The sequence below is a fragment of the Triturus cristatus genome, chromosome 6 (assembly GCF_964204655.1).
Source record: "Triturus cristatus chromosome 6, aTriCri1.1, whole genome shotgun sequence".
Taxonomy (NCBI): domain Eukaryota; kingdom Metazoa; phylum Chordata; class Amphibia; order Caudata; family Salamandridae; genus Triturus; species Triturus cristatus.
The window spans coordinates 1,341,336,219-1,341,358,621 of record NC_140589.1 but is presented as its reverse complement, the minus strand read 5'-3'; the positions used below and the strand labels follow the sequence as shown (position 1 = coordinate 1,341,358,621).

Below are 22,403 nucleotides of genomic sequence, written 5' to 3'. Positions count from 1 at the left end.
GGCGGTTGTGGCGGTACCAGAGCGGCATGACCGCCCTGGTCATAATAGGGACCGTGCTCCCTCGAGTCGGGCAGTCCATGGACCGCCAGACTCGTAATGAGGCCCTAAGCCTGATTCACAAAGGGAACTTACCCTTTGAGAAAGTTTACAATTTTGATTACTTCTACTACTGATCAGTATTCACAGACTCCGAGTGTAAGTTACTACAGAAAAACAAATGCAAATAATAATAAGTCCAGCACTACACATGGCCAACCACTAGTACTGCAACACCCTCCTATATAAAATATTGGAGGTAAGGACTTGAAATAAAACAGCGTAGGAAATAATGTTGAATTAAATGACATTATTTAAAATTGTTGAGATGTAAAGTAATATAAATTTATGTTAAAACTTATACAAACATTTTTATTGGAAAAATGATATAATTATTTAAGTTCATTCTGTACATCAATTTTAAAAATACATTCTATTAACTTTTTTCTTTAGGTGGGAATTAACTTTTTAATTTAAACTTCAGAAAAATCATTTTAATTTAATTTAATATATTTCCATTATTTAACATTTTAACCAAACGTTAATTTAATAGTGATGCAGTGCAGTATGTTTTATTTTGTTCTATATTTAAAGTAAATATATGAAATGAAGTTGCATTAATATTTAACATCAAATTATTTGTAATATTTATTTTTGAGTTAAGTATATTTTTTAATGTTCCCCTCTACTTTACCAGAGGTTGACACCATTCCTGTATGTAGAACAACATTATAAAATGCTATAGCACTATGAAATGAATATTGCATTAAAACTTTAATTAATTGAAATATATGACATTTTCATTTCCATAATTCCAATTAAAAATAAATTATCACCAAAAGTAAAAAAAAGTGCATTATTAATTCTCAATGATTTATATAATTATAAAAATATTTTATTATTTTCAATGCAAATTATTGTTATATTATTTTAAAATGGTAAAATAGGTTATTAAAATATTTTATAATAAAATAATTAATATGTACTAGTTTTATATATGTTTTCAGCACATTTGTTTTTATTAATGTGTAGTTTTAACTATTCTAAATAATTAAATTTAATTTAACATTATTTCCTGCTGGGTTTTATTTTAAGTCCCTACCTCCATTATTTCCTTATTTTCTATTTGAGTGTGTTGACCACGTGTAGTGTTGGACTTACTATTGTTTTTTTTTTTGCGTTAGAAACATGGCTATAACATGAAAGAGACGAACGAGATTTGGCCTAAAGGACAGAGGTGCCACCTTTGAAATTTGGGAAGCAGGTTCAAGTCCTGGCATAGATTTAAGATCCTGTAAATATTGGCAAATCACTTTATCTCCCTGTGCCTAAAAAATGTGTGATGTAATGTGGTGCTTATGTAAAGTGCTCTGATTCCTTTAAGCTAAGTTTGCAGTATATGAAACGGCAAAAAAGAAAAATTAGAGATGCATGCAGGAGGGGAATCTCTCACAAAAAAGAAACCAGGTGGTCTGTAAACGGTTTGAGAGTTTTGAATAAAACATGCTCGATCACAAACTATGATTTAATAATTCTGAAAGTAGCTGGAAAGATAGGTTTGAAATGTGCCAATGCCAGCTCAATACTCCTTACAATTCAGGCAACATGCTTGTGCAAAATTCTTCAGCCAGCTTTGTCAATAGAAACATTTTATGCTGGTTTTACCATATTGGAATTGTATTCATAATCACGTTTTCACCCAAAATGTGAAATTTCTAGGAAACCAGGGCCTGTTGAATCTTGCTGTGTTATTTTTAAACAGCAGCCAGCTTGTGTTCAAGGAACCAAGCCCTTTTTAACTGGTGGCTGTTGCAATGCAGCCACTCAATTGTAATTTTCTTTCTTTATGGCAGTGTCGGCTGCCATGCACCAAGGGTGGTAAGGGAGGGGACGCAAAAAAATAAATAAATAAAACACTTACCTTGAGGCGTGACGCAACACCCTCCTCCAACGTTCGTCTCTCTTCCAGGCAGGCTCCAAAGCGAGACCCAGGAAACTGCACTAACCAATCCTGGTGCTTATCTCCCCAGCATAAGAGCAGTGCTAGGAATGGATTGAGGGGCATCACTCAGCACTCTCCAGAGTACTGGAGGCCTGCGCTTTCTCTAACCCAGCTATCTAAGACAGCTGTGTTAGAGAAGTTTAAAATGTGCATGGTCTGGCTGGCCGTCACAATCAGGCCGGCCAAAGAGACATGCGCATTTTAAGGGTCACAGCCCCCTGCAGCCACTCGGCGGCACTGGCCCGCCCCTTTCTGTCACTGAGTTCAGGACATGTTGTTTGCTGAAAAATAATATGGTAATAAATAAAATGTATTATTCAGCTCTGGTCTGTGGGGAGACGCTCCTCTGCTCAAAGGGAGGAGCCGCCCCTGCTTTACGGTGGCGTTAGTAGGTCAATACAAAACCTGCTTTTACTCAAAACAAACCATTAGCTTTTCTTCTTTACAAATTGTTACTTTGCAGGTTGCACTTTTTACTGTATCTCTGCTTTAAATGGAAAATGGCTGTTTAGACGGAAATTGATTTGTTAACAACCGTTAATGGCTTCACTCATCTTGTATAGCAAGAAACAGGGTTTATGCATGATACAGGATATATACTTATATAATAGTTATTCTTTATAGATCGTTTAGTTGTGAAGCTTTTATCCCCATTTTGCTTGTGTACAACATATACATAATGCACCTTTTCGCAAACTCTTAAAACAAACCCAGACTAAGAAAGAACATGCGGCACCAGGAAAAGCCGTCTCCATGATCCTCAAATATCCTTTATATCCTCAGTCAACGGGAAAAGCTGGTATGAGCAGAAAATACACGTTCCAGAAGTCATACTTTTTTACGAGTTATCATTCTCTGTATCTTTACAGTATTTTGTTCAGCGTTATGTTACATCAGTACCACAACCCAGATAATCTGAACACTTTGACAGTTTGAACAACGCAATGCATGATGTTTAGGCAGAACCGAAGAAACATTATTTTGTTTCACTTTTTATAGTTCCATGTTTAAAAGCCTTTGGAGTGTTTTCCCTTAAGATTACTTTAACCATATTACAAATATCAAAGGGCTAATTTAACATATACCTTTCATATGTTGTCCCTCCTATTTGGATACTTCATCATGGGTAATCAAAGAGCCTTATGACGGGAATGGGCCAGATTTACTAAACTTTAACACAACACAGCAAGGGAAGTTTCTGCTTTGCGTTGCATTAAAAGAGAGAGAACAAAAATGAATCATTTCAACTAAGATATGGCACAGTTTTGCTCTCTTGTAGCTCTGGCACACTTCTGGCTGCTTAGTGGTACTGCAGGCACCCTTTCTGGACCACGCAAGGGTACCTGCGTTGTGATCAAAATAATTTTAGTGCACGAAGACATTCCTTTATGCAACAAAAACTAGTCTTAGAGGCCTATTCTGCTTTGTACATGCTGTGTAAAATGTAACATACATGCAAAGAAGAAGTGACGAGAAGAAATAAAGATATTTCATCTAATTGCACCAATCTCACTTAATCGCATGTTTTTGGTGCAAACCTGTGTTTACTGACTTTAGTAAATCTGGGTTTGTATCAAAATACATGAGAGGATGCTCCACCTATGCTCCACCCATGTAATGCCTTCCCGAATCAAGTAACACAAGGCAGCGCTATGCGTGTCTTGTGTTAATTTTGGGTAAAATCCCATACAAAGCTTGGTAAATCCGAACTCATATTTTGTGTCTGCGCTGCTCCACAAATATACTGCAACCCAGATGGAAAATCTTAGTAAATCTGGTCAGTAGCTGTCCGTGGAGGGAGTTCCGTGGGGTGGTGAGGCAGGACGGGGGAGGGGCAGGGTGGGGAAATGTAAAAAACGGAATATGGGCGCATTTTGCGATGCAGCGCGCGCAAAGGAATTTGTTTTATTTATTTAAATGTGTACTTACCTCCGTTCCTCCATATTCCGGTGTTTACATTTCCCCACCCTGCCCCTCCCCCGCCCCGCCTCACCGCCCCACGGCCCCACGGAACTCCCTCCACGGACTGCTACTGAATCTGGGCCTTAGTGTATAAAGCTGGATTGCTCTATTCACAAACTAAAAAAGATGCTGTATTTACTTTTATGTTTTTTAATTGAGTACTTTGAGAATACCCCTGTTAACAGTAAAGCCGGTCCAGTCAGTTTAATGTAAATTACATGTCTTAACATTTTTTGTTTCCTTTTTTTTAACGTTTACGTTTGTGACAGTTATTCTTAACAGCTGTGCAGGCTTACTGCAGAGCCAAGGCACCTGTTTCTATGTACTTGCATTCTCTAAGGTTTATTAATTTAACCCAATTGTTCTTTTATTTAGTCCATTATTTTCAGACAGCACAGCCTGGACACAGAAGGAGACAATCCCTGCTCACTGGTTCTGAGCTGCAACATGTAAAAATCATGCTCTATGAATGTGCTTCAGTGCAAACTCCTAGAATCGGGCACTCTCCACTGAGCCAAAGCAGCGGGTCATGACACGGCCCCAGGGGACACGAAGACATGTGTAGTCTCAGCTCAGAGCCGACTCAGCCGAGAACCGGATTTTTTGCATTTAAGGTTTCTAAATTTCGTACATATAACTAGTAAATAAATTCACTGAATTAATGCATGAACTCCGCATTACGCTGAGTACTCTCGGCTCGTCCAGTTACGAGTCACAATCGGGCTTAATTCAAGCTAGAAGAATTGAAGGTGTAAATAAATTGACATCTTGCTCCGTACACGGAGAAGCGGCTAGCTATCTGGATTTAATATTTTGGAGTGCCAACACAAGATAAGGAATAGACAGCAAAAGTGTGAATTTACAAGGACGGGGTCTTACCCTAACTAGTGGTGCTTTCCGTAGCACGGCTGTGCAGCTAAACTACTGAGCCAAAATAGCGAATGTGAGCCCTGATGAAGATGAAACGGTCCACTAAACACGAGTTGGCCTTGAAAATCAAAACAAATGACTTGTGGAGCCCAAGATTTACACACTGACGTGTGGAGTCTGGAATTTTAAGGAATACAGCTATGGAAATGTGAAAATTATGAATGCAAATTATGCTAATGTATTGACTAAGTGTGTGCCAACTGGGTTTATATTCAATGAACTTTAAACGGCACCAGTCAGAAATAAAGAGAGGCAATCCCTGCTCAATATTTCATGCATTAATTCAGAGAAATTCCGAGTTATATGCAATAACTTAAGACACCTCAAATGCAAAAAAAACCCACAGGTGCTCGGCTGTGCCTTGAGCCAGCGCAGCTCTTCGTGCAATGGCTTCTGGAGCTGTGTTTTGGAGAGAACACTTGGGTTACTTTGTTGAAAGTCTCATCCTCAATCACAGAACTGTTAGTAACAAATGCCCAGCCTCTTCTTTGACTCTTCTCCCTCTCTAGGCGCAGTGTATCACTGGATATTGTGCATTAATGCCGAGAACGTGTTTTCACTTCTCAAAATACCTTTATCCTGCCAAGGTATTTACTTTCTCTAAAAATGTTTCTTTCTCCTTCTATTCCAGTGCTACATGTTCCATATGTATGTCGGGGTGCGTGCCGGAGGGGGGATCGGTGATGAAATTGTAGACCCCGCAGGAGATGAATATGAGATCTATCGGATCATCTTTGATATCACGTTCTTCTTTTTTGTAATAGTAATTCTTTTAGCCATCATTCAAGGTATGTATAAAAGGCATGCAGGCACAACTCAAGAATTCCAATAAGATATTCATGATTTTCTGCATGTAATTAAACATTTTAGCTCAGAAATATGTTAGCATGGTGAACACTCTAAGAATTTACTACTGATAAGCCTTATTACAATAAAGTTAAATACCTGATTTTCATTTTGATTTTTGAATTGAATATTTATGTGCTACACACTGCAAACATAATCGCCTATTAAGGCTTTCGAACATCCTACAAAATAACTAGTTGCCTTTGCCCCTCACGAGCCAATCAGATTACAATGGCGTCAAAAGCTTACTAAATTTCATGATACCCCAAGAATTAAACTCAGAGCCATGGGGCACACCACAGACTAGGAGCTTGGACATTGAATTTTGAGGCTTCCCTCTACCTTATCATACATTTATGGATGATTAACAGCCCTTAGTCACCGGAGTTTAAGACACACAAGTGAATATAGACAGGCTTTGGCCTACAGATATTTAGGAGCATATTTACAAGCCTTTGTGGTGATAGGGGCTTCGCCTTATTTACAAGCCGGCTTGTAAATAAGGCACCCTTTCATGCTATACTTAGTGTGAAAGGGGGTGGGCAACGGCTGTTGCGGTGAGCATTGCGCCGCAAAACCCATTGATTTTGATGCCACCCCTATTTACAAGGGTGGCATAAATAGGAGGCAGCACCAAAATTAAGATCAGGGAAAACCTGATCTTAACATGGCAAAACGAGGAGAATTTTTTTTTTCTCCTTGTTTTTGCTCTTTCTATGTGTGCTGCATTGTGTAGCACACATTGTGCAGCACACATAGAAAAAGAAAAAAACATGAATGATTGTTTATGTGCAGGAAGGTATCCTAAAATGATGATTTGCAACTTCTACACAATGCAGCACAAATAGAAGTTTCAAATCGCCATTTCTGATTGTGTATGTGCAGGAAGGGAGACCTTCCTGCAAATAAACAATCATTCCCTCAGTGCAGGCACCCTTGCAACATATTGCACAATAGTGCCCTTGGTGCCTACGTTGGCGCTCGACAGCTTAATTTAGCGCCAGCGCAAGGAAACGCAGGGATGTGTTATTTCTTTGTAAATACGTCTCATCCCTGCGTTTTCGGAATGCCGGAGTGTGGCGTTAGCATTTTGAGCTTAACGCTGCGCTCTGCCATTCCCTTGTAAATAGGTCCCTAAAGGTCCATATGTTGATGCACTTGAAGGTCAGAGTATTATAAAGATGACCCTTGTCTACTGTGGGAGGCAATGGGGCTTAAGTATCAAATGAGTAGGGGTGGGCGGAATTTGCGTAGTCGCGCTACGCAAAGCTCCGTGAAACGGTAAAAAATCTCCGCGAGCACGCAGAGTTCCGCGAACATGCGGAATTGCTTGTTCTACCCGTTCGCGATGCTTTTTTCCTGTTTGTGAACGCTGTTTGCGTGCTCGGGGGGAAATATCTCGCAAACACGCATTCTGAAAGCGCGAACAAGCAAAAAATTCTGTGGCTCGCGGAATTTTTGGCAATTCCGCATTCTCCGCGGAACGCGAAATTACCCAAATTCCGCAAATTCTACGAGCGGAACGGAATTTACCACCCAGGACTACAAATGAGACGTTGGGTCATACTGTTTCATCCCCAGAAACGTGTGCTGCAGGTGTTTGAAAGCATGCAACTGTATCAACACTCACGCTTGAATGACTCCATTGTAAATTAATGTTAGTGCTGATTTTGAACTATTTCACATAATCAAAACGTTTCTTAACACAAATTAACACATTTAACACAATAATAATGGAGTTTTCTTTAGGAATTTGTATCTAACTTTAATTAAAGTGGCCATGTTACAAAAATATGTTTAGACTTCATTGAGGCTAAAAACAAATGTATAAATACAATTATTAATATAAACAAAATTACAAATATATACAAAATTAGTAGGATTTAACATTTGGAACACCTCTTAAAGAGGTCTAGCATATGTACTCCAAAGAATTATCAGAGAGGGCAACTAACCCTATAATCCTAATTTATTCCTATTATCTAAAAGCATCTATGAACATTTGTGCAGTGGAGGCCCTAATTCTAAAAAACAACAAAGCCCCGTGAAGGCCCATTTCAACACATTTTGGGCATCATTATGAGTTTGACAGTCTTGGAGCAGGCCACCACGCCAGCACTCCGCGTCAAGACCGCCAAACACATAATGAGACCGGCCGCCAGATTCCAACAGGAATCCAGGTTGCTCAGTCCTGTGGCTGCTGGCACAAGGTAGTGCTGTGCTAAGGCTCATATGTGAGCCTTAACAAGGCAGAGCAATTGGAACGCCATTGCACGTTCCTGCGGGGCATGGACTGTTAAGTCCATGCCCTGCAGGAACATGGGTTGCTTACATTTGGGGGGCATACCATGTGTCCCCCTGCATACGTCCCCTGGCACAAAGAACAGGGTACCCTGTAGGGCCCCCTTAGTCTCCTCACCGCCACACTTTTAATGGCAGTCGCATCGCCATGAACTGTGGCAGTGAAGAAACTAGTAATATGCTTGGCGGTGCCGCAGAATATTACCAGCCTCACACTGCTGCAAGACTGCCAGTGATCGCAGTTCCCTGACGGTAGCAGTGGTTCTGTGGCAGTCTGACTGCTATAGTCAGAATATGGCTGGCCACCACGACTACGGAGGTCCAATGAATCACCCTAGTCGTAATAAGGCCCTTAGCTTTTCACCATATTAAAAATGATGGATGTATGTTTATGGTATTTCTATAGTGCAACCCTAACCAAGAGGAAGCATAGAATGTAAATGGTCAAAGACAAGGATGATATCACCAAGTGATAGGAGAGGTAGCTGGTTTGTAGTTAGGTCAACAGGCTTTGAGAGGGGGTTCCTATTGACTAGGAAGCCTAATGCTTTTGACAACACGTTCAATATTAAATATATGAAACCCATTAGTTTTAATATAAACATTAGCTCTCCGTCTAGGGACAGAGAGAGAGAGAGAGAGGGATAGAACAAACAATAATATTCAAACAGGCCCACAAACATTCATATAATCTTTAGGTGCCGCTATAGAGACATACTAACATAGTATGCCAGACCTAAAATTCTACCGAATGTTCACATGTGTCGTTTTGCTCAGGACAAAACTAAACCCCTTATCTAGAAACAAATAGTCAGCTGTCCCTTTAATAAATGAGCCTTACATGGACACTCACACATCGATGATGAGGAAATGACAGAAATAATGCTTCTACCTATACCTTAAAGAAACAACTAAAAATGAATCAAATTCTCTAAACAAACTTCGATCGGCTAAAAATCTTGCTTAACCTATTATTGCTTCACTTTTTTAATTATTACTTGGTCATCTGTATAGGCTCTGCGTTCTTTGCACGGTACACATATGCCCCAGGGTGAAAGAATGCTATAAAAACATAAAATACAACTAGAAAAAGAACATTGTTTATTATTGTAATTGTCACGTATTGTCGGCAGGTACCAGTAAACAAGCCTTGGGGTTGAGTTGATATATATATATATATATCTCATATATATATGAACACAAACAACCAACTCCCACAGAGTGATCCATGGAAGGAGACACAGACTCCAGGCAGTTAGGATACGGCATCTGTTTTATTTAATCAGCTCAACCTCAATCATAAAAATTAAAAACGAGAGACGCGTTTCTGCTTGCTCGAAGCCTTTGTCAATCTGGTTGGCGCCATTGCAACAGCAGTCTATATAGCCCATCCCACTTAAGGCAACAATAGACATAGAGAGCATACTATCAAACATGAAATCACAATGAAAACCCTGTGATGAATACACAAGATTACTTTGCATGGATGTCATCAATGTAACAGGTAAAAACATTCAGTGCTGTCTAAATTGCATAGTGCAAATATTCAACCGTCTATATTGCCTGCATGTTGAAATATATAATAAACAAGCCCTCCGCCCTAGTCGGAAACTTAATTACATATGCTTTGCGCCGCCAAACCCCCAATGCGTTTCGTATGAATAATTAAAAAAAACAAAAATATATTACATGCATTAAAAGAATCCTGCTGTTGTGTTTTTCCTCAATAATTACTTAGCAGCAACCTCTGACCCAACATATTTTGCACCGCTGGGAACAGATCCACCCGCATATGGCCTCTGACGTTTTGTACGTGAGCAAAGTTATATATAAATATAACCTACTGGTGGTCATCAGTAGGTAGTTATAGTTAGAACCTAGTTTCCATAGGAAAAGCGTTTTTTGTTTTGCCAATAACTAATGGGGTGCTCCGGTCAGCTCTTGTCTTGAAAGTTTTGGGGTGATTCGTCAAGCGGGGGGCGAGAAAAAAGAGGGGGATCTCACAATGTGTTTTCCCCATGTTAATATCCATAGGAAAAATTGGAACAGGCTACAGCCCAAACTGCTGAACGGTATTACACCAGATTTGGCAAAAATGTAGGTCTTGGTCCAGAAAGAGACCTTTTTTTTAAATGGTGTAAATCCGTTCAGTACTTGCTGAGCAATTTAAAAAATAAAAATATTGATATCTGAGCACCAAGGAGGAGTCATGACTCCTCCCGGGCATGAGCTGACTTCTGATTGGCTGCCAACACTCCAAATCAGGAAGTGTTGGAAGCATCTTGTGACTCGGTAACCGAGTCACAAGAAAACAGTGAAAAAAACATTAAAAAACAAGAAAAGGGGGCAGGGTAAAAACACCCTGACCCCTAGGTCTACTGAGGGGGACCTACAGTGACCCCCTGGGCCAAAAGAAGCATTTAAAAAAAATGTGCCAGGACCTCAGAACACAAGTGGACTTCATCCTCCAAGCAGCAGTGTGCCAGAACCTGCGTTTGCAGCATGGTGTAAAAAGGGCGTGCCCACGGAACACCTCTCTGCAACGCAGCTCTGTCGCGCATACTGGAGGTACTTGATGGGCTAGTTGACCCCAGGGACCCTCAGGATTCAAGGGGACTTAATCCCCCAACCTACAACGCACCAGGGGGCGTGTTTGCAGAGTGGTGCAGGGAGGGGGTGGGGCCTGATCTAACAAGCGTGCAAATGCACACCCTGGCGTGTTGTAGGTTGGGGGATTAAGTCCGCTTGAATCCTGAGGGTCCCTGGGGACCAACTAGCCCACCAGGTACCTCCAGTAAGCACCACAAATCTACGTTGTCTGGTCTCCACAGTTTTCCTGCCAAAAAGACGACACTGCACACCGAAGGTAGGTTTCCAAACGTTTATTTGTTTTGAAAGGTTACTACGCGTTTCGGCAGGATCCCCTGCCTTGCTCACACAACGAGCGCCAATTCATAACATCATTTTTAAACACTTTTTCTCTGACATCACATGTTAATAGACACTAACAACATACTCTATGTGTGTCTGTTTTCTTTTACTTTTTTTTCCTTTGATGGCTTATTTTCAATGTCCCCGTTTTGGGACCACTCTTATTTTTACCATACATCTCATACAAATATATATTTATTTTGTTTAGTTTTTTCAGTTTTTCTTTTCTTTTTCTTTACATCAGAATGGCTACCATGTGCATTTTGTACATTTCAAAAAACGTTATTGTACCACAGTGTTTGAATCTTGTATCAGGGATAGGTATCTTCCTATATCTTGTGTGTGCCTGGCTCGAGTATTGAGTACACACGACCTTGCTGCCACCAGGGCCTCATTGTACACGATAATGCGATCACAGATGTGTTGTTCACTGGATAACCTGACTGTTTGTCTTGTACAGGTAAATTAATATGCCATGCTTTTGCTGTATAATGACCCCAACCACTTACAACTTGAATATCACAATATAGGCTGGTCATAAAGTGCAAATGCTTAGTGCAAGTCATTTTTGGAATAAAGTGCCAGTGCAATAAATAAGATATTCCAAAATAGCAACATAATTAGATTTTCTTAACCTGTGCAGAACTTCATTCTTCATCTGTAGTGCAAGGACATATAAACATATTTTGCTTAGTGGTTCTGCTGTCTTAATTCAATCACTTTAAAGTATACTTGTGCAAATGTACGCAAATTGTTGGAAAATAAAGTGCCAGTGCACCTGAGTATAAAACTCTTATGTCATAGCAGCATATTCTACTTTGAAAGTACTGTGCAAATTTCGCAAATCCGATAAAGTGCATTCGAGTGTACTATCCTTTTCTTTTCTGGTTATGGTTTCTTGAGCAGATGCCTGTGCAAATACGCAAATATATTACAATATATACTAAAGTGCAAGTGCTTACTTTCTCAGCAGACTTTTTCTTTTTGAACCAATAATTACTTTTCTGATGGATACATCTGCCAGTGGATTCCTCACCTTGTGAATATCCCCTGCGCCAGCAACATTCGGAAACTTTTGTAGCAGTCCACGCCGATGAGGTCAAAGACGACGTCACAGAGACACGGCTCCGCTCGCGACTCCGCTGTCGTCACCGGCTCCATAAGAAGACCTCGTCGGCGTGATGACATCAGTTCCCTTTTTTCCGCGCCGTCGACGCTAACGGTTTTAGGGACTCTCTCTGTAGCTGTGTTTGATACTTTGTTTTCTGCTGGTATCTCTCTCTTCTTGTCTGCAGCTGAAGATGTCGACGAAGAAGTCCAGGTTTAAGCCTTGCCGGGAGTGCGGTAAGCACATGTCAATAACGGATCCGCATGAAGACTGCGTATGGTGTCTTTTATCGGACCACGATGTTGAAGGCTGTTCTTGCTGTCGCAAGATGAGCTCAAAGGCTCTGAAGGAGAGGGAAGCCAAGTTATTCATCGCCAGGATGAAAAAGGAGAAAAGAGGTCGGAGAAGATCAAGGTCGAGGTCGGCGTCGAGACATGCTTCTAAGTCCAAGAAGCAGAAAAAAAAGAAGAGGCATGGATCTCGACATCGCTCGGACAGGGATGCGGCTCCGAGATCGACCTCGCCCTCTTGACGTCGTAAGGACACTGTATCTCCTTCGCCTGTTCCTGATACTCCTGTTGGCCTGTCATCGCCTGTGGCTTCACCGGAGCATTCTCCGGCACCGGCTTCATCTCCGACGCCGGCTCCATCTCCATCTCTGGGTTTGTCTCCGGTTCCGATTGAAGAGCTTCCAGCTCCGGGCGAGCCTTCGGCTCCGCAGATTCAACCGTCGGCGCCGATCGTCCCAAGTCCGGTGATGCCTCAGCCTGAGCCATATCCATTGTTTCCAGGCCCAGGTCAAGATCCGACGCATTATCTTAATGCTATGTATGGGATCTTCTCCAGAGCCTTGTACCCCTCTGGCGCACCTTCGGGTCCTATGGGTCCTATGGCCTTCATTTTGGGAGTTCCCCAAGCTTATCCTCAGGCTCCCTTCATGCCATTTTTTCCAGCGACGCCGTCTTGGCATCTACCGGCGCCGAGGACATCGACGACGCTTCCTTCTTCACCGGCGCCGACTCAACCTCATTCGACACCTGCTGTCCCTTTGGATCCACGCTCGACGCCGGTTCCGGCGCCGTCGGATTCGGTCACGGCGCTGCCGACTCCTGCTGTGAAGATCAGATCTAGAAGGGAGGCCCAAAGGGTACTAGAGGAACAGAGGTACCAGATGGAGGAAGTGGAAGAAGGTGAGTTGATGGAGTTGGACGATCTGTTTGAAGAATTGAAGGAGGCTAGTGGCCTGGATTTGTCACCTGAATGGGAGATTACCCCTCCTGCTGATGCTCCTTCAAAGGATGTGGCTCCCTACCTCTCTGTTATTAAGAAGGCGGCTGAGCATCTGGATCTGCAGTTGCCATCTGCAGAGTTTAAACCAAACATCCTGACAGAGGTTCTACACTCTCCTTCTTCCGCATCTGAGCCTTTGCTCCCTTTTAATGACGCCATTATTGAGCCGGTAATGGAGGTATTGCTAGGAGGTATAGGGCGGCTCCAGGGGACCCACGCTTTTTAACATCTCATCCTTCTCTGGAGAGTCTGGTGGTTCAGGCTGCCTGTTCCAAGAGATCTACAGGTGCTTTTCCCCAAGTCCCGAGTGACAGGGATGCGAAGAAGTTAGACCAGTCGGCTAAGAAAGTCTTCTCTTCTGCCAGTATGGCTTTAAAATCGACGAATGCCACCTGTCTTTTGGACCGATATATCCATGCACCTATGGATTCAGCTAAACAATTGGCCCCAAAACTGTCGGAAGAAGATAGACTGAACTTTGATGAGGTTCTGGCGGATACCCAAGCGGCTGCACATCAGGTAATCCAAACTGGCTTGGATACAGCTGATTCTGTCGCAAGAATTATGGGTTCTTCTGTTGCCACGAGGAGGAGTGCGTGGCTCAAATCATCCGAGTTCTCCCCTGATGTGCAGTCATCGCTCCTGGATTTGCCTTTTGATGGCTCTGGTCTTTTTGGCAAAAAAGCGGATGCTGCGCTCGAAAGATTTAAGGAGAGTAAGGCCACGGCTAAATCTTTGGGCCTTTAATCTCAGCCTAGGGGCTCGTTCAGGAGGTACAGGGGCTTTGGGAGGTTATCCTTTCGGTCATACAGACAGCCCCAGCAGCAGCAGCAGCAACAACAGCAACAGAACACTCTGTATAAGAGCTACAGAGGCAGAGTCAGAGGTCGCACTCGAGGCCGACAGCTCTCCTCCTCCTCCTCTTCCTCTTCCTCAGCCCCTCCCACCACGGCAAAGCAGCCCTAGATCCACCATTCTGGATCATGCTGGTCCTGTGGGGGGCCAGCTTACCCATTTTCTACAAGATTGGGAATTGGTTACTACAGACCTTTGGGTTCTAGATCTTTTAGAAAATGGGTACGCCCTTCCCTTTCGGGAATTCCCTCCAAATTACCCTCCTTGCCAAGGTGTTTGCTCGGAGGACCACCTTCTTCTCCTGTAGGAGGAAGTCTTGACATTACTAAAAAAGGTGCGATAGAGGTGGTTCCAGAGCAGGAAAGGGGTCAGGGATGCTACTCCAGGTATTTCCTGATTCCGAAGAAGGACGGCAGGCTGCATCCAATCCTGGACCTCAGGATCTTGAATCTTTTTCTGAAGCAAGAGAAGTTCAAGATGCTCACCCTTGCGCAGGTTCTTCAAGCGCTGCATCAGGAGGACTGGATGGTGTCGATCGACTTGCAGGATGCGTATTTCCACATCCCCATCCCGAAGTCACACAGGAAGTATCTCCGGTTTACGGTAGGGTGCCAACATTATCAGTTTGCGGTCCTCCCGTTTGGTCTTACTACTGCACCTCGAGTCTTCACCAAGGTGATGGCAGTGGTGGCAGCCCATCTCAGAAGATCGGGGATTCCAGTTTTCCCCTATTTGAACGACTGGCTGATCAAAGCAGAGTCACCAGAGAGGGTGCTTCATCATCTGCAGGATACAACTCAGCTGTTGTACAGATTGGGTTTTTCGATAAACGTACCCAAACCCCAAATGATGTCCTCTCAGCGCAATCTGTTCATAGGGGCGGTACTGGACACTACTGTGTGTCGAGCATTCCCTCTTCCACAAAGGATTCTCGACATACGGGAAATTATTCCCTTGTTTTACAATGGAGCAGTCGTTCCAGTCCTGAAGGTCCTTCGTCTGCTCAGTCTGTTCGCCTCCTGCATTCTGTTGGTCAACCATGCACACTGGCACATGAGGGCACTCCAGTGGTGCCTCCGCAGGCAGTGGTATCAGCACAAGGGAGATCTCAGGGAGTCTGTGAGGATCTCCCGAGAAGCTGCAGCGGATCTGTCTTGGTGGAGTGTGGAGGGCAATCTGTCGCAAGGAAAGCCCTTCCATCTACCTCCATCGGTGGCCACAGTGATAACGGATGCATCCACTTTAGGGTGGGGTGCGCATCTTGGGGATCTGGAGATCAAGGGTCTTTGGTCTCCAGAGGAAAGGTTGCTTCACATCAACCTTATGGAATTGCGGGCGATACGTTTGTAACTCAAGGCCTTCCTCCCTTCCCTTCGCGGTCAGTCGGTTCAAGTCTTGACGGACAACACTACCGCGATGTGGTATGTCAACAAGCAGGGAGGAGTGGGGTCGCATTGTCTCTGCAGAGAGGCTCTGCATCTCTGGTCCTGGGCTCAGGATCAGCAGATTTGTCTCAGTCGACAGTTCTCCGCCGACCACGAGTGGAGGCTACATCCGGAGGTGGTTCGTCACGTCTTCCGGATGTGGGGAACTCCTCGGGTGGACCTGTTTGCCACTCACGAGAATGCTCACTGCCCGTCATTCTGCAATCTCCAGTATCCGATGCAGGGAGCGTTGGGGACACGTTTCAGTTGAGATGGGACTCACATCTCCTTTACGCATTTCCTCCCATACCCTTGATTCCTCGGGTTCTGAGGAAGATTTGCCAAGACCGGGCCCAAGTCATATTGGCCGCCCCGGATTAGCCAAGAAGGGTGTGGTATACAGATCTTCTCCACCTCTCCTCGTGCCCTCCGCTCCGTCTCCCTCTGAGGACAGACCCCCTCTCGCAGTCGCAGGGGCAGGTTCTACACCCCCACCTCCAGAGCTTACACCTTCATGTCTGGAGATTGAACGGGGCAACCTGAATTCTTTTTCTCTCCCGCCGGATGTGGTAGATGTAATTTTGTCTGCCAGACGTCATTCCACTAAATCTATCTATTCCTATAGGTGGTCTAAGCTTGTTCTTTGGTGCGGAGAGAAATCTATTGACCCTTTGAGGGCTCATTTATCTGACATTCTTCAGTTTGCCTTGTCTCTTGCTCAGCAAGGCTTTGCTATAGCCACTTTAAAGGGATATCTTTCCGGCCTTGTCGGCTTTCCTTTGCTTGCTGGATCAGCCGTCTTTGTTCAAATCTCCTATTGTTTTACGATTTCTGAAAGGCCTTACAAACAAGTTTAGTCCGACTCCTTTTATTGTGCCTCAATGGGACTTAAATGTTGTCTTAACTTACCTGATGGGTTCTCCTTTCGAGCCCTTACACAAGTGTCCCTTGAGACTGTTGTCTTTCAAAACGGTTTTTCTCATTGCGATCACCTCGGCAAGGAGGGTAAGTGAGCTTCAAGCTCTGAGTTCAAAACCCCCGTTCTTGACCATTCATGCTGAAAGAATGGTACTCAGGACCAGGGCTGCTTTTCTGCCAAAGGTGGTAACTCCTTTCCATCTGAGGCAGTCCATTACCCTCCTACCTTCTATCCTCCCCCTCGCCCTTCCAAAGTGGAGGAGAGACTTCATCGCTTGAACCCTAAGAGGGCGGTGAGCTTCTACCTTGATAGGACTAAAGACTTTCGAGTGAATGACCAGCTCTTCGTGGGCTTTGTTGGCTGCAGGAAAGGCAGAGCGGTGCACAAGCGCACCCTTTCCAGATGGATTGTCTTGTGCATCAAGATATGCTACTCTTTGGCCGGTAAGGAACCTCCAGAGGGTTTTAGGGCTCATTCTACTAGAGCTAAGTCTTCTGCGTCTGCCTTGTCTAGAGGTGTTCCTGTGGAGGACATTTGTAGGGCGGCAACTTGGGCCTCCCTCCACACTTTCGCGAAGCATTATTGCTTGGATTCTGAGGTGAGGAGGGACGGACACTTTGCTCGTTCCGACCTTCAGGACTTTCTGGTATAGAAGGGTGGACACCCTCCTCCGGGAGTGGGACTGCTGTGGGAATCTTTTCACAAGGTGAGGAATCCACTGGCAGATGTATTCATCAGAAGAACAAGTTACTTATCTTCGCTAACGCTTTTTCTGGTGGACACAGTATCTGCCTGTGGATTCCTCACTGACCCACCCGCCTCCCCGTTGTCCACCCTTGTATACCTACAATTCTAATTATGGTGTTTCAAAATCAATTTGTTACTGTCAAAGGCAGTGTGTTATTTCTTTTGCCTTCATATATGATCTCCACACTGTGTGTGTTGCTTTGTATATTATGTACTGTGTATACTGTGTATATATTGCTGTCAGTCCATCCGTGTGCCTCGGAGGCACGGAAAAAAGGGCGGAACTGACGCCATCACGCCGACGAGGTCTTCTTATGGAGCCGGTGACGTCAGCGGAGTCGCGAGCGGAGCCGTGTCTCTGTGACGTCGTATTCGACCTCATCGGCGTGGACTGCTACAAAAGTTTCTGAATGTTGCTGGCGCAGGGGATATTCACAAGGTGAGGAATCCACAGGCAGATACTGTATCCACCAGAAAAGCGTTACCGAAGGTAAGTAACTTGTTCGTTTGTCCTTTAGCAACACACCCATTTATCACTCTCAATTATTGTGCCATCAATACTTTAACCTATCATCTTCTATAATGGTGGCATCCCTGGAGTACATTCATCTGATGAAAAAACACTTTTTCATTTTTGCTGTACAAATAAATATCTTTAAAGAATATAAGTTATACAAACTAGCCTGCCTAGAGTTCATACTACATCATAATCATATTTCTTGCAATAACATGTTTCTTGAAAAACTGCTTAAAATCTTAAGAGGGGAGGGCTAACATTACTGAGCATTTTTTTGTGTTTAAGTCAAATGAACATGCATATCTTCATCACTGTTCAGCCCATTCAGGGTTTTGCAGTCAAACATCAAAATGTATCTAGATTCAAGTTTCCTTAGATTTACTTTTCTGTTCCCACCTCTTCTTCGTCTTGGGACCGAGTCCACTAGATAAAATGTCAGGTCCTCCACCTTGCCCACATGAACCTCATTCATATTCCTTGCAACCGGGTATGACTTGTCTTTGTTCTTTACAGCCCTTAAACGTTGCAAAATTCTAATGTGAGCCATGTGGATAGTACTTCCCACATATATTAAAGGGCATGTACATTGCAGGACGTAAACCACATGGTCACTCTTGCAGTTCAGGAAACGTGGAATCCTCAACGGTTTTTCCATGAGGGGCAGTTTCACTTCCTTCATGTTTATCCCATGTCTGCAAGCTTTACATTTCAGGCATTGAGTGAAGCCTTGATTGACTTTAAGCCAACTCCCACTCTCCACTATCTCAGGGCTGCTATTACCAGCTTTTGTCTCATAGAACAAGCCCTTCTATATGTAAGCATAGGTTTACGGAAGATGTTGCTACCTAAGATGGGGTCTGATTTAACAAATTGCCAGTGCCTAATTATGCAGTCTCTCACCCTTACATGATAGGCACTGTACCTGGTTATCATTCGGATGTCTTGAGCGGAGGCCTTCTTCATTTCTTTCTGGGGTTTTTTCTCTGATAGGATCTGTTGTCGGGACATTTTTCTACTTTCGCCAGTGCCTGACTTAGAACTGCTTCACTGTACCCTCTTTCCCTGAATCTTCCTGTCAGTTCCGCTTGTGCTAAGGCTAATGAGTTCCCTTCACTTCAATTTCTCTTTATGTGTAGTTGTTCCGCATAATGGATACTCAACTTTAGATTTTGTTCGTGGAAGCTTTCAGAATGTAAAATGGCGTTGCCTGCTGTTACTTTCCTAAATGTTTGTGTATGTAAAATAGCATTTTGGATAAACATGATATGTGAACGGGGCATGAAGGCTGTGGGAGGCGACGGAGCTGGTAAAAGCACGAGCACTGTGCTGAAAAAGAAAGAAAAAAGTAAGTCTAAATTGGCCCTTGGCAGTGGAAGTACTAGGCCCATGCTCTGGGGTGAAGGCTAAACATAAGAAGAGTCTTGACCATGCACGCCAGGGACAAATGGTGACAAATAATATGAGACAGATGCTGCAGCAAGCAAATGGGAAGCCTGTCAGTGGGCTGAAGCCCTCAGACTAAACACAACATGTCTCTTCGAGACAGTGATGCTCTGTCTAGCTGAGACCTAAAAATGATCTGAAATCCTTGATGGAGGTTAATGCATCGCTGATCTGTCAGAATGCAATATGTAGTGACTTTGATGAGTGGGTTCTTTATTGTCACGTCCTGGTGAGAGCAGAGTCCATGATTCTCCCTTTAAATTGCTACGAGTATACAAATGTGCAAGATCACTTGCAAGCTCCACCCATCCTCCTTAGTAGGAGGCAAAGGTCTTCCCGCCTTTTCTCATGTTGATGGACAGCTTACCAAAAGGCCCCCCGAGTGAGTTTGCCATTGATTTAGGTGATGTGTTCTCCATGCAGAGGAATATGAGGACATCTCCAGCAAACAAAGAAGCACTTGCTTCATATAGTAAGAGGAAGTACCTTGTTTGGTGGAGATTCACCTCTTTGTAGTCTCATCATCTTCTCTATAGGAAGATTCATATTATCACAGATCTCTGGAAGAAGTTGCTTGAGGAACAATCACATTGCTGAAATTAAGCACACACAAGGTCACTGGAGACATTTCCTCCTGGCCCATTACGCAGCTGTAGTGTAGAACATGCTCTAGAAATGTACCCAATGAGTTAGCACTTACTAATAAACCGGTAGAAAATACTCCAGTTGGGTAGACATGTTGTGCAAAACTGTAGACTGTTGTTGATAAAGGGGCAGATCAGGTTCCGATCTAGCCAAGTCACTCACACAGCTACTGACACAGCCACTCAGACCCCCACTCACATACCGAGACAGCCACTCTCACATCAACTTACAGACAGACCCTCACTGCCACTCACACCCATACAATCACTCACACACCCACAAAATCAATCACAGACCCATATTCCCACTCATTTACCCACTTGCACACCCACAAAACCACTCACACCCACTCACCAGCCCATATAGCCACTCACACACCCACTTACAGACCCATGTAGCCATTCACATACCCATTCACTGACCCAAAAAACACTCACACACCCTCAAAACTACTCACATACCCACTCATATACCCACACAGACACTCAAACACCCACTCACTGACCCATAAAGCAACTCACACACACACTTAGACCCATACAGACACTCATATACCCATTTTATAGACCCATACAGCCAGTCACACACCCACTCACAGACCCATACAGCCACTCACACATCCACTCACCAACCCATTCAGCCACTCTCACACCCACTTACACACAATAACAAACCCATACAGCCACTCACACATCCTCTCCGCATAGCCACTCACAGGCCAACTTACTTATCCACACAGCTACTCACACACCCACTCACATACTCATGCAGCCACTAACACATCCACTCACTGACCCACAAAACTACTCACACACCCACTCATACATCCATAGAGACACTCATACACCCACTCACAGACCCATACAATCACTCACACACTCACTCACACACCCACGAAACTACTCACACATCCAATTACAGACCCATACAGCCCCTCACACACCCACTCACTGACCTATATATCCACTTACACACCCACTGTCAAAGGTTACCAATTACAGTTAGGAATCTAATTTTAAAAACTGTAGAAAGTCAAACAAAAAAAACAAGGGCCAGTTGTACGACCACAAAAAGGGTAATGTCATGTACAAATTCTATTTTGCGAGTCACTGACTCGCAAAATCGCATTTGCGACTCTCGCTATTAGGAAGGGGTGGCCCTTCCTACTAGCGTTTCACCATTCCATGTACTATTGTTTTGCGACCACATTTATGGCCGCAAAACTCTTGCAGTTTACCACCTGCTTCAAGTAGGCGGTAAACCACCGCTTCCCCTTTGTGAGTATGTGGGAAAATATTTTTTAAAAGCCGGCAGTGGTCCCAAGGACCCCTGCCTGCCCTTAGAAAAATGAAACTGAAAAGTTTCATTTTTCTTTTCAGGAAAACAGGCTGCATTTAAAACAAAAAACTGCTTTATTAAAAAAGCTGTCACAGACATGGTTGTCGGCAGGCCCCAGCAGGCCACCATCCCTGTGAGTGCTAGCCATTGCCAATATGGTTGCAAATTGTGACTGCCTCATGAATATTAATGAGGCATGCAATTTGCGACCCCATTGGGAATCACAAACAGTGTCCGAGATACTGTTGTACAGTCACATTTGCGTGTCGGAAATTGCGAGTCTCAATTTGATGCAATTTGCAACTCGCAAATGTGAATGTTGGTACATCTGGCCCCAAAGTTAACAGTGACGTTATATAGGCTCAAATTTTACATGCACAAAACCAAAGAAATTCAGCAATTAGCGTTATCTGAGCTAATTCTAACTTACACCCCTGCAATGCACTGCTTATGATCTCATATATTACATCACTCATGAGATGGTCAGTGACATCACTCATGACATCTGAAATGACATCACTAATGACATCCTCCACGGATCCACTCAGACACCCACTCACACAGACACTCACACACCCACTCATACCCACACAACCCCTCACAGACCCACTCACAGATCCACACAGCCACACACCCACTCACTGACCCACAAAACCACTCACCTTCAATGCTACACATAGACCCATTCATACACCCATACATATACTCACACACCTACTTACAGACCTAAACAGATGCTCACACAACCACACAGCTACTCAGACACCCACTCACATACCCACACAACCAGTCAAACACCCATTATACCACTCACAGATCCACTCACATACCTATACAACCATTCACACACCCATACAACCATTTGCACACACCCAAAACAACCACTCACACACCCTGAAAACCATTCAAAACCCATTCACAGACCCATACAGCCACTCACATATCCACTGACAGAACTAGACAGCCACTCACACACCTACTGACAGATCCATACAGCCACCCACACACCCACTCATGCACCCAAACAGCCACTCAGACTCCCACTCACACATTGATACAGACAGTCATACAGCCACTCAGATTACGTATGTTAGAAATAGTATCACTTA

General features: G+C 43.7%; 1 protein-coding gene across 1 annotated transcript in view; it reads left to right on the top strand.

The window, feature by feature from the left end:
* Positions 1–22,403, top strand: part of RYR2 (ryanodine receptor 2) — a 3,458,987-nt gene that overhangs the window by 3,396,854 nt on the left and 39,730 nt on the right. The window contains exon 99 of the mRNA XM_085612346.1: positions 5,562–5,718. Within this exon, the coding sequence (XP_085468472.1) occupies positions 5,562–5,718 (157 nt within the window). The remainder of the gene's footprint in view (positions 1–5,561; positions 5,719–22,403) is intronic.